This window comes from Tyto alba, unplaced genomic scaffold (genome assembly GCF_018691265.1).
Source record: "Tyto alba isolate M040663 unplaced genomic scaffold, T.alba_DEE_v4.0 Super-Scaffold_40, whole genome shotgun sequence".
NCBI lineage: Eukaryota > Metazoa > Chordata > Aves > Strigiformes > Tytonidae > Tyto > Tyto alba.
In genome coordinates this window covers 45,079,638-45,094,767 of record NW_024881316.1, presented here as the reverse complement: position 1 = coordinate 45,094,767, position 15,130 = coordinate 45,079,638, and the positions used below count along the sequence as shown (strand labels likewise).

At 35.4% G+C, this 15,130-nt stretch overlaps 1 protein-coding gene across 3 annotated transcripts in view; it reads right to left on the bottom strand.

Annotated features, from left to right (window-relative positions):
- Positions 1–15,130, bottom strand: part of SUPT3H (SPT3 homolog, SAGA and STAGA complex component) — a 277,772-nt gene that overhangs the window by 42,929 nt on the left and 219,713 nt on the right. For all 3 annotated transcript variants that reach the window (XM_033005009.2, XM_033005008.2, XM_033005007.2), the window contains 4 exons: positions 14,715–14,827; positions 13,987–14,094; positions 13,325–13,513; positions 10,940–11,050 (listed from right to left, as the gene is read on the bottom strand). In XM_033005009.2, coding sequence (XP_032860900.1) covers positions 10,940–11,050; positions 13,325–13,513; positions 13,987–14,094; positions 14,715–14,827 — 521 coding nt within the window. The remainder of the gene's footprint in view (positions 1–10,939; positions 11,051–13,324; positions 13,514–13,986; positions 14,095–14,714; positions 14,828–15,130) is intronic.

The following is a 15,130-nucleotide window of genomic DNA, read 5'->3' as shown; positions in this document are numbered from 1 at the left end:
CTTCTGTCAAGGAGCCGGCCAAAACCGTACCATCTCATCTTGGAGTAATTTATCGAATAAGATGATTTAGAGGACAGTTCAGTGGCACCATTTTTGGAAGGCAAAAGCAGAGGGGAAGGAATATAAATCAAAGGTGACTGGCAGGTAAAGGATATATGCAGCAATCAGCCAAACCATGTGCACACTGGCACAAATTCAACAAGATCATTTATAAAAATTTTAAGTCAGGAGTACACAAAAGGGGGTCTGGTGCTAACTAAATCCACAGATAGATTACACGCCACTGAAATAAACACTTCCAGATGCTGGCATACAAAAACCTTTTACAGAAAGAAATGTTTTCTTTCATAAATCTGAAAGGAGGAACCTTGGGTTGGGGGTTGGGAGAGAAGGGAACAAGATTTCCAAACTGAGATTTGACTTCCTACTGGTTTTATAGAATAATAACTCATATATTTCAAATACAGTGTTAACACTGTAGAATAACAAATAACTACAGACAATAGCTTGAATATAGACAAAGATCTTGTAAGTATGTAACTGTTTAATGAAATAAAATGCCTTTTTTTGCTTTCAAAATGAGAAGAAACAATAAAAATGTCAATTTGATTTTTTCTAGATCAGAAACTGAATGTATAACTGAATGATTTTCAAATGCTTTGTGACATAAGTACATACATTTCATTTTTGAAAACCCATGAAGAATGAAATCCTGACTTCTTCAAAAACAGTATCGATTGGTTTTGAATATCAATAGGGGCAGTATATAATATGTGGGACCCTGAATATCAGAGATTTTTTAATTTGGATTCTATGTAACTAATTTATTTTGGAAACATCATTCAAAATTTTTTATCGTTCAGGTGCTTTAGAAAAATTTAGAAGTATCCACATCGTGTATATTGAAGCAATTATTGAAGATTGTAATCCAGAACTACTTCTCACTATTATTTCGGTCTGAAATATATAGAAAGAAATTTCTTTCAGTTAAGAAGACTAAGTCGCAAACAAAATGTGAAGCTGAACTTTTCTTGAAGTTTAAGGCACCTAAACTAAACTTGTTTTTCAAAATGTTCTGTTATCTCCACAAATATCATACTTCCGCACTATCCTTTATATTTTCAAAGTTTCCCTTTCTTCTTTCTACCCCCAGAATCTGCTGTTTTAGTCTCTCACATGACCATCTTTGCCAGGTCTTCAACTACTATTCCACAAATTTTGTTTTCTAGGGGAAATGAGTAGAGTTAATATCATCTTTCTTAAATTTAAATTACTGAAGGTTTGAGACCAGCTTCAGTATTTTTCACAACAGAAATGGATTTAAGCATTTGCACAAAAGCTGAGCTCAATCAGGATCAATAACAAGCACTTTTAAAATAGCAGAAGTAAAAGGTGTTGACTAAGTATATAATTTGAGAAACTGTTATTTACATGTACATGTAATGTATTGAAGTCTACATGGAATACTTGCATTTGGTATTTAAGAACCTGTAAGAGTATAGGCAGGGCTGTGTAAGACCCAAATACTGTAAGTCTCTGCCAAATAGCATTCTCTAGTTTTACATGTTCTTCGTGCAGGGAACGTCACAATCAGTATCATAAACATGCTTAGGCAATTTTATGGGACTGAAATTTTTAACAAGAGAAGGTTTAGACTAGCAAGTCTTTTCATACTGAAATGACTCAGAGCCTGAAGGAGCATTCTCCCCAAAAAGTAAATACCCAAACAGAAGTTGGTTATGCCCTCTGTTCATTCAATATGCTCCATTTACACATGCGTATGCTGCTGAATAATGGCCACTGTCTTCCACAGGTCTGTGCAGGATTACAATTTACATTTATAAACTCAGTTTCTCTTTAACTAAACATCTCAAGCATTTCATTTCAGAACTGGCATAAACTAGAGTGGACAAAGAATCTGTTTTGGAAACATTTTCTTATCCTTTTAGCCTGTGGTCTTCCACTGTTGCAGCTGACCACTTTGCTTTTCATTTCAGAGTAGAAGATGCTAGCTGTACTTTTTACTGGAGTTGTTCTCTCACAGTCACAAGTACTATTTACAATCTGTTCATGTACTACTTACAACTATTCGTATCAAAGTTTTAGGTAATCACTACATGTTGATCACAGAATAAATATTTTTGAAGAATTATTTATCTTTTTTTACTCCCACTGTTAGAAATACAATCAATTCAAATAACTTAAAGCAATTTCTCTAGAGACATTATGCTTGTATTCCTGGTAAGAAATATCCACCTGATATTTTTGTGAACACCTAAGCACACTGAATATTATTATTTAGAATAATGTTCAGATGAATATTGGGATTATATCTATAGGCCCAGTCAAGACTGCAAATCATTTTCACTACACACTTTATAGAGATGAACTTTTTAGATGAAACTAAATCTAACATATTATTATTATTATTATTATTTTGCCAGTCTGTAGAAAGATTCAGATTATTAGAATTTGTCTTGGTGTTAATTTTGATCCCATTTAAATCCTGAAACTTACTGAAACCAATGATGTTGCCATATTGTAAAGTAAGAGTCCAGAACCAAAGTTTCATGAAGAAAGAGGTACATACCTAGGTCATGGTTATTAGCTCTTTCTCAAAATTAATTTCCAATGACTTTGCATTGAACTCCAATACATTCTGTACATGTAAGAAAAGTAATCGTCTTACTCTCTTCATTCTAGGTTGCACTTCAATGTGTCTAATAGTTAGACCACTCATCAGAATGAACCATGAAATGATCTAATCATGTGATTATATTTCCATGTAAAGGGTTGTAACACCAGTATCGTTGTACTTGAAATCCTGGAATAGGCTGAGTTGATGTTTAATGTCTGGGCATTCAGGATTATTCTACTCCTTCACTGTCTAAATTAATAATAAGAAAAAGAACATGTGTAGAAGAGTACAATTACAAATAGATGTTATATAAAAACATTAGTATATTCATATATACTAATTTTATATCCAAATATAAGTTAATCTCTCAATATAAAAGGTCTGTTAATCCTGTGTAGACAAATTTTCCATTTTCCATGACAAAGGAAGCAAGATATAGCTCGCAATGAATTAATAAACATAAAATATCTCACTTCTTTAACTTAAACGCAGAGCACGGAGAAATAGATTCAGGTACAGCACATGGAATTGCATCATCCCACATAATAAAGAGTTACATATTTCCCATTCCTGTCTTGCAAAATTATATGGCGCTATTTTTTAACTCAATTATTTATATCTCTGTTCCTTGAAATTCTGGACTATGCTTTAAAGTATGCAATACTGTTAGTAGAGAATATATAGATAAAATATATGCCTAGACTACCTTAGACATGATACAATGCAGAAGAATCTAGATTACACTTGCTGCTTTCCATTGTGGCTTGCACTTGGAGACAAAACCTATATGCTCTAATTATGTTAGTCATTTTGACATAGCTATTAAGGTCAAAATAAATGCAAACAGATCATTTTCACTAGTTTAATGTTAGTTCTCATTTACCATATGATTATAAAACTTTCAAAGTGCTCTTTTTGTCCAAACCAACATCCATCAAATGCTGCTAAAGAATAAATTATACAGCTTAACTCTTCTTCCAAAACTTCTTTATTAGGAATACTTATCACCAAATCAGATGGGAGAGGGACAATCATGATGAAACAGCAAAAAAGGGAAAGATGTCAGAAAATGTCACTGCTTGACAAATACATACTAACCATCTGAAGGAAACAGATGCAAAATACTATATTTGTTTTGTTTTGTTTTGTTTTGTTTTTTTAATAAAATATTCCCCTATATTTGCTTTTTAAACAGAAATAGAATCTAAATTCTATATATGGGACTGAGTTATTCAGTAGCAAAAGATAAAACGTGTACTTATGTTCAGGTTTTCCATTTTAGAAGTAACACTAGTATTTTGAAGTGTTCTACAAAATAGAATTTATTCACATAATTTCTGTCAGAAATTTCATCATTTTGGAAAGTAAGTATGTTTGCATCTGGCAACTAAAACTGATGAGATTCATCTCAGGTCCACCAAGGTTCAACCAGTCAAAATCAGCAAGAATCAGTGAAACCAAAAATGACTCACATCAGTACAATTCAGCAATAGCAGGGTTCTAGCATGTATGGCTCAAACTGCAGCAGAATGCAAAATAATTTTGACCATTTGAATACAGGTCAACCTAAGTCAACTCTTTCTCAAAGCTGAAAGAATGAAGGTGGCGGGTGTCCCATCAGGATGAGGGTGGTGAGGCGCTGGCCCAGGTTTCCCAGAGCAGCTGTGGGTGCCCCCTCCCTGGAAGGGTTCAAGGCCAGGTTGGACGGGGCTGGGAGCCCCCTGGGCTGGGGGAAGGGGGCCCTGCCTGGGGCAGGGGGGTGGGGACTAGGTGATCTTTAAAGGTCCCTACCAACGCAAGCCTTTCTATGATTCTATGATTAATATCCTGGACTTCAGGGTGGAGAACCTAGAAACTGTGGGATCCCCACACTGGGCATAAGCTCCAAATTCCTTTTTATATATGCAGAAGTCTGGAGTCAGAGAACATCCATTATCCCATAACATGTTTCGGTTTCCACACTACCAGAATCAGTCAGCACAACCCGCTAGCTGGCATGCAAGTCCACGAGCCACAGGTTCTATCAGGAATTCGCTATGGCAAGGGTTTCTCACAGTCAGTAAGAATCCTGGGATGCATATTCAAATAAACTTTGCTTTGTTTCTGCTCTTCCCTTTCCCTTGTCCCTCATTCTGGTATCACGGACCTAAGATACAACACATTGCAATTATTTGAGAGAAAATTGCGACACACAGCATGTCAGGTATTACTCCATTAATACCAAGAAAATGCTTCAATTTATTCTACCAGCAAAAAGTTTGCAGTTTGAGATGTCCATATCAAAGGTGTTACAAAAATCCAAGTGTCATGGCAATTGTTATTGCTAGTAGTGCTGTTCACCTCTATAATTGGTTTAATGCTTGCATACACTCAGTATTTCTATTTCTATAAAAAAATCCATCTAACAAAACTAATAGTTACTTAGCAGTCTTGAAATATTTATTTATTCACTTAGAACAATTTAGATTAATTCTCACATAGTGACATAACTGCTTCTGGGCTAAACAGTTACTGGCCCACTATGATTGCGTTTAGGAAACACACCTGAACTCATCTGGGAAACCTATTCACACAAGGAAGCAAAGCATACCAGGACACTAATGCAGTTAGTGTAATCTTAGATTCATATCCAGTTAAACACTGTAGACTGAGTGCATAACAACTCTAGGTGTATTCAGGAATAGCTCCTTCCTGGAGTACTGAGAAGCCATTACGATTCCCAGTCAAATGGATTCTTGATCATAATTGGTTATTTTTTTGGATTGGCTAAACTGTCACAAAACCCCTTTTTTTCTCTCCCCCTGGGAATCTGAAAAAAACTGAGAAAAGATGGGCAGATGAGAAAATATGCAATCAAAATATATGCAAATCCATTACAGAAAATTAACCTCTCTTTCAAGGGCTTACTTCCATGCATATTCACACAGTGCATGACTCCAATGACACAATTCTCTATCTAGACATACATGTACATCTTTGAGTTTTCATGCAATAACAGCGATCACTGTGTCTTAATCTGGTAAAAGTGTAGATGGAGCATTGAGTAGCCCCCTGTAACATATATTTAAAAAGACTTCCACAACAAATACATTTCAGTGATGTAGAGGTCCAGTGGCATGTGTTTAACCAAACATAGTGGGAGATATATTAACTGTCCTAGAGCAGACTTTTCTATAACCAGGTATGGCCATTGCTTCAGCTCTCAGCAACAGGAAATATTTGACATAAGCTATGTGTATTTTCCAGGTAGTGCAAACCCTTGATATAATGTTAGACAGAAGTCTGAGCTATACACTATGGTGTCTGAAAGAAAAACTGTATCAGAAGGATTTAAACCCTCCCCTGATCTCTTTGAAGTGACTAGAAGGGATGTTTTTATGGATCAATGTACTAACCAATAGACTGGAAGTTGTCAAGGGCCTACTGTAATCAGAAAGTTAGTATTTGAACCAAAACCACTAGTAAATGAGTTTTCTAACTAGAAGAAAGGGATGCAATGGTCATGTGTTATCCTACAAAAGGATGGATGATGTGGAAAGACAGCTACCAATTGCACCCAAATGTTACTCATAGAAATTTTTTCACCTTTTTAAAAAGACAGACATGAGGAATGAAAAAGGTTAGTCAAATGAGTAGAGAAAACTAAACTCACTTCTTTTAATCCTTTGGTGCAGTAGCGTGTAAGTAATGGAGCTAAGCAGTGAGGACCCTAATAGTGAGGACGCTAATGCTGAGAACAGCCTGGTGCCCAGGCTGTGAGATGACACACGGAAAATTGAGATCATTTCTCATCCCAAATCTCCCATGAAGACCTGAAACATAAGGCAAGATCTACATCAGACAGTTTCACCAGAGAAACATATCTGAGAGGCATCCTGGAGATGAACTACTACTTTTTTGTTTACATCTAAAATGGAAAGGTCGACTTTGGAAATTCCTTGTATGGAACCAGCCTATGAGATCCACTCACTCTGTTTCCTCCAACATCAATATGAGATCATGACTGATGGTGTTCAGGAAAGAACTCAGTCTGCCTACGGGTGAACCTCATACTGAATGCATCTGTCCCAAAGTCAGTCCCCCATACATGGAAGTTTCATCATGAAAACACCACTTTACTACCAAGACAAGATTAGAACCATTACCTTACATGTGTAAGGTTCTCATGATACTCTGATCTGGTGCACCTGGTTGTTCTGCTCTCAACTACCTTGAGGAATGGAAAAGTGGTCTGTGGAAAAGTCGAACAACCCACACCACAATAAAGGCTGTGTACTGGTAGGATAAATAGAAGACCAGAAGATGACTCTTCTATCAGTTCATATGCTCTTGTGATCTGTGTCAAAGAAACAAGTAAATTTTATTCAGTTGAGCAGAATCAAAGCCTCATACATCACAGTCTCCATGGCAAGTGATTCAAATACAGAGGCCTTCCTGGACATTTAGCTTTAGGTGTGCACAGGCAATTACCTGGGTCAAATATGAATGAGCCATCACTGAAAAACCCATTAATCATGTCTTAAAGCAAGGCAGATCCCCTCCTGTAACCCCATGGAGGAGAAGGAAGGTAGGGGGTTTTCATATTTTTGGAATGTGATGTTGAATGTGAAGAAAACAAGTATGGTTTCCCACCTGGCAATCTAGTCAAATATCTATACCTTCATCTGCCTCTGTAGTTATAGATGGGTCCTGCCAGTACTGAGGGTGAGTTTCCACAGTACATAAATTAGCTTCAGTCTAAGAACTGAGGAGTCCTCGCTTACCAGAGTTGAGAAACAATAAGGTGAGAGAGAAAAGATTAAAAACTGTAATGCAGGGAGGAAAAAAAAAAAAAAAAAAAAACAAAGAAAGAAAGGAATTGATGAAATATGCATTTTAATATCAAGGGCAGTTAGAATATCCTTGTCTGATTTTGGTTTGAAATGAAATCATCTGCATGAGATTTTCATGACAGAGAACATTAATTTTATAGTATCTCACAAATTTAAAAGGGGAAATATTATAAGACACTTTGCAGGTCCAGATTTTTATAAATTTCTCCACATACACTGCTGATTTAAACTCAGTCCATTTGTACAGGTGATAAAGTCTTTCAAAAACCAATGTTGTTAAATCATAAACATTAAAAATGATACACAGTGAATTTCAGGGAGCCTACTGAATGCCTCGCAATAGGCAGCATGGAAAAAAGCCAGAAAAAAACTCCATCTAAATTAAAAATAATCTCCAAAACAAAAAAGAAAATGTTTGCTCTCTGCCTTGTATGACTGGCTGTAATGAGATGGAAATTATTCAAAATAAAAAAAGAATCCAGAGCTGTCCATTATTTCTTACTAATTTACAGCAAGGGTAAAAGTCTTCTGCAAATCCTTCTTACTGCTCAATAGTCACATGTCCAAGAAAATTTCAGAATAGCATAAGTACACAAAATTAAAATAATTCATTAAATCCCAATAACTGTAGTGTGCTAAAGTTCATGTAATATTACTTTGGAAGACAGGAAATTATTTAAAGTGATTCCTTTTTCTTTCCCCAGTCTTTTCTTAATGGTCAGCACTCAAGAGCAGTAACATGCTCTTGTTTGCAAAAAAACTGTTGAATACTTCGGATAACTTATTTTGCCTATTATTCCTTGTATGAGATTTTCTGTATGTTCCTAACACATGTCAAGTTATTCGGGATAGATAAATACATGTTAGGTTTCTAGGACTGATTCTACATTCTTCCTGTACATATCATAAACTTATACTGGAGTAATACAGCATTTTGGTATTAGCAGACATGTACCCTTTTCTTGTTACTATTATGAGAATGTAGAACTATCTCTTTTACTTAAAGTTCAGTCTAATCTATACATTTTAGGGACTGAATTGAACATGTATATAGCTCATACACATAGTTCTTTCTTTATTCTTTTCTTTGCTCCTGTAGTAGGACTGCTAACATGAATGATAAACTCCCATCAGAAAATAGTGTAAAACATCTGGACATGCAGAAAAATTGTCCCTCTTCACCTACAGCAGACTCTGGCAGAGCATCTATTGAGTATAAAATCAGATCTGATGTGGAAGAACGATCAACAAACTTAAGAGAAATGGAAGAGATGATGTGCAATGTATATTCCTAACATCTCTACATGACCTTCAGGTTAGTTTAAGGGTGGAAACAGCTGGAAGCATGATTTCACTGAATCTAATGACAGATATTCGTTCAATATTCCTCCCTGTGCAGTTTTTAAAGTGTCGCCACAGAATCACAAGAGTAAAGCTGCTTTTCCTTCCGGTTCTGTCATCCTGTCTAGGAGGTCACACAGATACACAAACTATTGTAAAGGCAGTGGCAATAGGAGAAAGCAGAAGTCATTCAAAAGAAGTGTTGCTGCAGTACTCTTAAAAATGACTAGAGATAATATTTTTAATACAACAGTGTGAGAGTCCAGCAATACGAAAAGGTCTGGTCAAAGGAAGCCTCAATCTACCTTCATGCTTTCTGCACCTCTAAGGAACTTACAGGAAATTTGGGGTACTTTCAGTTTGGACAACTGTGATAGCAAAGTTCATTCCCAAAACTGCCAGTGAGGGCACTGACAAGAAAAGTGGTCAGACTGGCAGACCTAAATGCATATCTCATACTATCTCTCAAAATGCTTCTCCTGAACCTTCTCATTAAAAAAAGGAATTGTATTACAGATCTATAACATCTGTATGCATTTTGAAGATGACCCAACATTCCCTTTCTCATTCTTAGCTTGTTTAGAGGGAACAAGATCTGCTCATCTCATCAACCATTTTGACAGTAGGTAATGTCAATAAATTAAATTCTTTGGTTAGTTGTCCTGTTTGGGAAGTTCATAAGATTGCAGGACATTTAAAAAACTAAGCCAAAACAGAGTTATTTATTGTACCCTGTGGTTGCAGAGAAGTTTCAAATTTTGGTTAATAATTAACAAATCACTTTTAGTGAGGATCAGGGAAGGAATACTTATCTCTCTGTAATGGTTTATGTGAGCTCTTTACTTCATTATAATAAAATTAAATACACCCTCTTTCTTTAGAAGCTATTGCCACATTCTTAGTTCCATCTCTTAGCAAACTTTTGCTAAAGACACTTCTCTATTTTGGACTGGAAAATCTATCCTCCACTTCACATGATATTAATCTAGCATTTGTGAGTGGCAAAAGAGAGAGGTAAAATTATGTAAAGATAATTAATTGCAAATGTGTATCAACCATCATTAATAAACCAAACATTTGCTACCATTTATAAAAGCATTGATCAGTTTTGACACTAGAAAAATTATAACTTTGCATACTCATTATTTTTACTTATTCATACTCTTATTTTTACTTGTTCCTTGCTTCTGAAGTCAAGTCCCATTATTTCCTTCATATTCATGGTCTCCATATATTTCTGTAAAATTTTTATGCAGAAGAATTTCCTCCAAATTCAGAATAATTTTTCTTTCTTAAACCTCCCCCCTCTCCCCCAAATGGACAATTTCTGCATGATTCTTAGGAGCTCAGATCTAGTTTGGTGGGGGTTTTTTTATTTGTTTTTTTTTTTTTTTTTTTTTCCTATAACGATTTCTTTAACATTTGTCTTTTCCTAAATGTAGGTATTCTGAGGCAAGCAAGGATATATGCTACATAGAACAGCAGATCAGAAGAAAATTACCCCAATTTATGACATTGAAGACAGACTACTTTCACATTTTTATCAGCTGAGAAAATTAAATAAAGAATTCGTTTGGCTGTTCTGAACAATGGATTTGCAATTTGCATAGAAAAAAATGATGGCAAAACCTCATAACCCATCAGTGTTTTACCACAAGCTCAGTTCTATTACATTTTAGTGGAGGTTCAAAGTTGTCTAAAGAAACCATTCTCTTTCTCCAACTGTAAATGTGTCACTTGAGAGTTCAACTTCCAATAGGAGCAGTATCTGACACACAACTAATTTTAGAATATAAAGTGCTCCTCACCATATTGGAATACATATAATTTAAAATAACTGTAAACCTAAACTTTGCAAAAACAGAAAATTCAAGCACTAACAAAAAAGCATAATTTGTCATTGAAAGAAAATAATATTTAAAAGAAAAAAAAAACTTTTTTGTCTTTCCAAAAAGAGACAGAAATTACTAAGTTTTATTTCCCAAGAGAATTATGCCACTTTTAAAAAGAAAATTACAGTCACCACAAATTGCTTTCAACAATTCCAAAGCTTCTTCATTTGACCACTTGAAAATCAAAGTTCTTTAAGATTATAAATATAACTTTTTATAACTCTGTTATTACGTACTGTGAATGGGGAAAGGGGGCCAATCTTGTGGCCATAGCGTCGAATGGCCTCTCTGATGTGGCTGGGCTGGATGGCATCGCTTTGAGCCTCTATACCACAGGCTGCAGTGCTCTGCAACAGAAAAACACATAAATTGTTACTAAATCAAAAACACACAACAGACCTACAGTGCATAAAGTATGAAAATAAACCTTTATAAAATGGACCAATTTTTTTTTCCTGAGGATACACATCATTGCTGCCACACACTACATTAGAGAAAAAAAGCTATTAACAAATCAAAGAGGACTTTTACATGAACTTTGCTTAAGAGACCCAAAGAACACCATATTTGTCCTCTTAAATCTTTCACCTAGTGCTGCTGTATGTTGCAATTGAAAAGAGCAGAAAGTGTTCAAGCTAAAATGAAAGGGTCATATAAGTCATACTGCAATAACCATAGAAACTATTTTTAAAACATTTCAGGCTCTCATTATGATGTCAAGGGGTGGAGAAAATATTGAACAAGTATCCAAAGTGGAAAGCAATTTGATACCAAATCACCATTGAGTAATATCAGATTGAAATTTGAAGATGAAACATGTGACATAATGGTGTTAGAGGGATGCAAAAATATATTAATTACCTCAAATACAAATAACATTTTGATTTAAGGACCCTAAATAAGAAAAAATAAGAAATCACTGCTACTGGGTCCCTTGATTTTACAAAAATAACTCCAGGATTTTAAAAGAAAAAGTTACCCTCTTCTCCTTGCTAGTCAAACTGAAATGTTGGTTTAGGCTCCATCTAGACACGGCTGCTTGCCAGAATTCAGACACTTATCAGAATGATGGCTGCTTAGTAACAAATTCATGAAAATGATATTAGTGAATGCACTAAGAACAACAAAATGTAAATTATGCTCTAAAGTTTAACGAGCACAGATATGTGGTCCCTGCATACATATACACTATATACTAATGCTTTCAAGCTTAGATATATTTTACAAAATGTTTTATTTTCAAGAGTGCTGAGTTCATTGGAGCCTGTGTGTGTACACACAGAATTATTCATAATATGATGGCAGATTTTCCCCTTGCTAATTGACATTCATAAAGGGAGTATGAAAGTCAAATATTTTCTGCTGGTCTGGACCTTCATGGACTAAGAATAACATTCTTCCCCAAACTAACTCATTTGTCTCAATGCCTCAATTATATCTGGTATATACCTAAGCAAATTGGATAAGTCATGGGAACATTTCATTAAAACTGTGCAGTTTTTTGAATATAATTATTTTAAAAGGCATTAGTCAAACACTAAGAATTTAAAATAAACTCACAACACTAGTGAAATAAAATGCATCAAAAACTACATCTCCAGCTAAATACTTGTTCCTTAGAATTATAATGGAAATCAGCTACAGAAACAAAATATAATCAAATATAATATAAAAAAGGAAGAGAAAAAAAGCAAAAGTCTTCAGAGAGGTTTTTAGGATTCACTAAAGGCTTTCTAAATGGAGTATAATAAGGGCAGAGAGAAAGACAAACCTATTAGGAGTAGCTACAGAACTGATGACACTAGAAGGAGAAAATACATCTTTTTCTATCTGTTATTGTAAAAATCACTGGTTTAACTATGTGAAAAATTAGTATTTGTTCTAGGAGAATAATAACACACATGAGAGAATCACAAGCCACTCCATTGCTTTGCAGCAAAAATGAGTACTGCCATCGTATTTTTTCAAAAAAGCCCTAAGTGACTAACACAGTGCTTCCTATCCAGTTTATTTAATAAAATATATTTCCCTTGTGGTTTTAAGATACATATATCCCTCTCAGATAGAATACTAAGTCTCTACAACAGAAAACAGGAATTGTAATATTTACATTTCACACTCTGAATAGGGGATATCCATATTTTATGTAAAGTAAACAAATATTTATATTGAATGCAACAAACTGGCATAAATATAAAGCTGGTCAGGCAAAGTTGGTATAGACAAAGAAGGCAGCCACCTAAGGCTGCTGGGAGCTGGAAAATCACAACCACCACTGTGGCTACTTCGCTTATGCTTTGACTCTCCAAACCTACTCTAGCTGCTACTGCCGAAGAAGAGGACGGTTATTTGGGGTGTTGTCTACTGCTGCGGCTGTAGAGGAGCAGCTCATCTTAGAGGCAGCAGTTGTTACTTCAACAAAACCCAGTTTGCAGCCATTACTGAGAACCTTTAGACTAGTTCTGATAGAAAAATCACCAAACCACACATTTCACGCTACAATAACAATGGTAGTTAATATGTGATACAGGTTAAAATTAATATTTAAAATGAGACACGTTATTTCCTGAAGATATTTTGGTTTATTCTTCTTTTTTTTTTTAGGCTTGTTCACCAAATACCTTTTTTCTTTTCCTTTGTTTGGATTTGGTAGAGTCCTGTCCAATTCCACCGTTCCCGAGGGCTCCTGATGGGGTCTTCCCAAGATGTTGCTGTCCCGCTGATGCAGGGGGTGTGGGTGTAGGAGGTGGTGTGTTTTCAGGAGAGTCAAGACTGGTCTTCACACTTGTAGATTGCCCTAAGAGATGTGGCTATAAAAGCAAGATGTCAAACAGCCATTATATAATCAAATCAGAAAAAAAAAATGCATTTTTAGATTTATTGTTAGAAGAGATGTAATACAGAATTCAGTTTCCTCATTCTAGAGGTTACCATATCTATATTGTAAGAATGCTTGCAATATAGCACTTATTGCACTTGCCACTGTTGACAATTTTAATCTCCAAATCTGCAATAGAGAGAGCCTTCAATACAGAGAGCAGGAATTTACATACAAGAAAAGAAGAGTTACATTTAAATATAAAGATGCTGCTAAGAAGGTAACATTTGGCGCTCTAATTTATGTCTTTCCATCTAAATCCATAACTTCATTATTTATAAATTCCATAATAGAAGTCTGTGTCAATACCAGATTCATTAACATCTACTCTGAAAGCAACAAACTACCAAATACAGGTAAAAGTAAAACATAAAATGCATTAATATGTGAAAAAGCAAGATTTACCTCAGTAGAGTTGTGATACTGTATGAACGTGGCAGATATGGCATGACTGAATGGGTCGCCAGCTTTGGGAGCCATGTCCTGCTTAACCAAAAGGGCCAAGTCCACTAACTGGAGGGGCAAAAACAGCCAACAAACAGGTAGGTTTATTGACATGGTACTTACTACGAATGCCAACATAACAATGAAGAGAGAGAGGGGTTGCGGGTTGAAGCACATTATTCTTAGTGTATCTCAGTTGAAAACAAAATTATTCAGAGATATTTCAGCCTAAGGAACCTTTCTTTTCCACTTATGTAAATATATGGAGTAATCTATCTACCCAAGAGGGCTTGGCTTGGCACTAAGGTAACGTTTTGTTTTCCAGGAAATCCTGCTTTTTAATCCAATTGTGCAATGGGGTTGAATGAGACTCAGCACACTGCCAAGGGTCACATAGCAAAATATGTGGTTTCAGTCTGGACTTGAATAAAGTTCGTGCTGGACTCCACTCTTCTCTGTAACCATTATAAAATACTTCCATTTGTGTATCAGATGGATGAATATGGTACAGTACACATCTGTCATACAATAAATTGAAAGACAGACAGAAATCCAGTTAGCTTGGTTAGCTGAAATAGTGACTGCATGCTTCTGAAGGGGCTTACAACATGCTCACCTGAGGCTGAAGTACTTCCAAGTGTAATTAATTAATTTTATTTAACTTGAGTTCAATCAGTATACTCCCTTACCTGTGCCACAGTCTCATATGCTAAATATGCCAAAATCTCCATTGCAACTGCATTTGGCTTTATTTCCATACTGCTACAGTCCAACCAGTCACGAAACTTGGATGCTTTCTTTGCTGTCATTTAAAATCATAAGGGGAAATGGAAAAATTAGCAACAGGTAGACCAAAATAATGTATTTTTTTCCAGTCATAGAAAATACTGCAAATGTAAAACAAAGAGTGTGAATGTGATTTCATTGGCCAAGGAAGGAGTTATCAAAATAAAACTAGTGGGAAAAGACTGTTATCTCATACCCAACAGTTTGGAGACCCATAAGCAGCACAGAGCAAAGAATAAAACACACAATCAATCACTACAAAATACTACAAAAATGAAGTATATACAAGGTGGGAGAATAATTTGAAATAGCTCTTTCA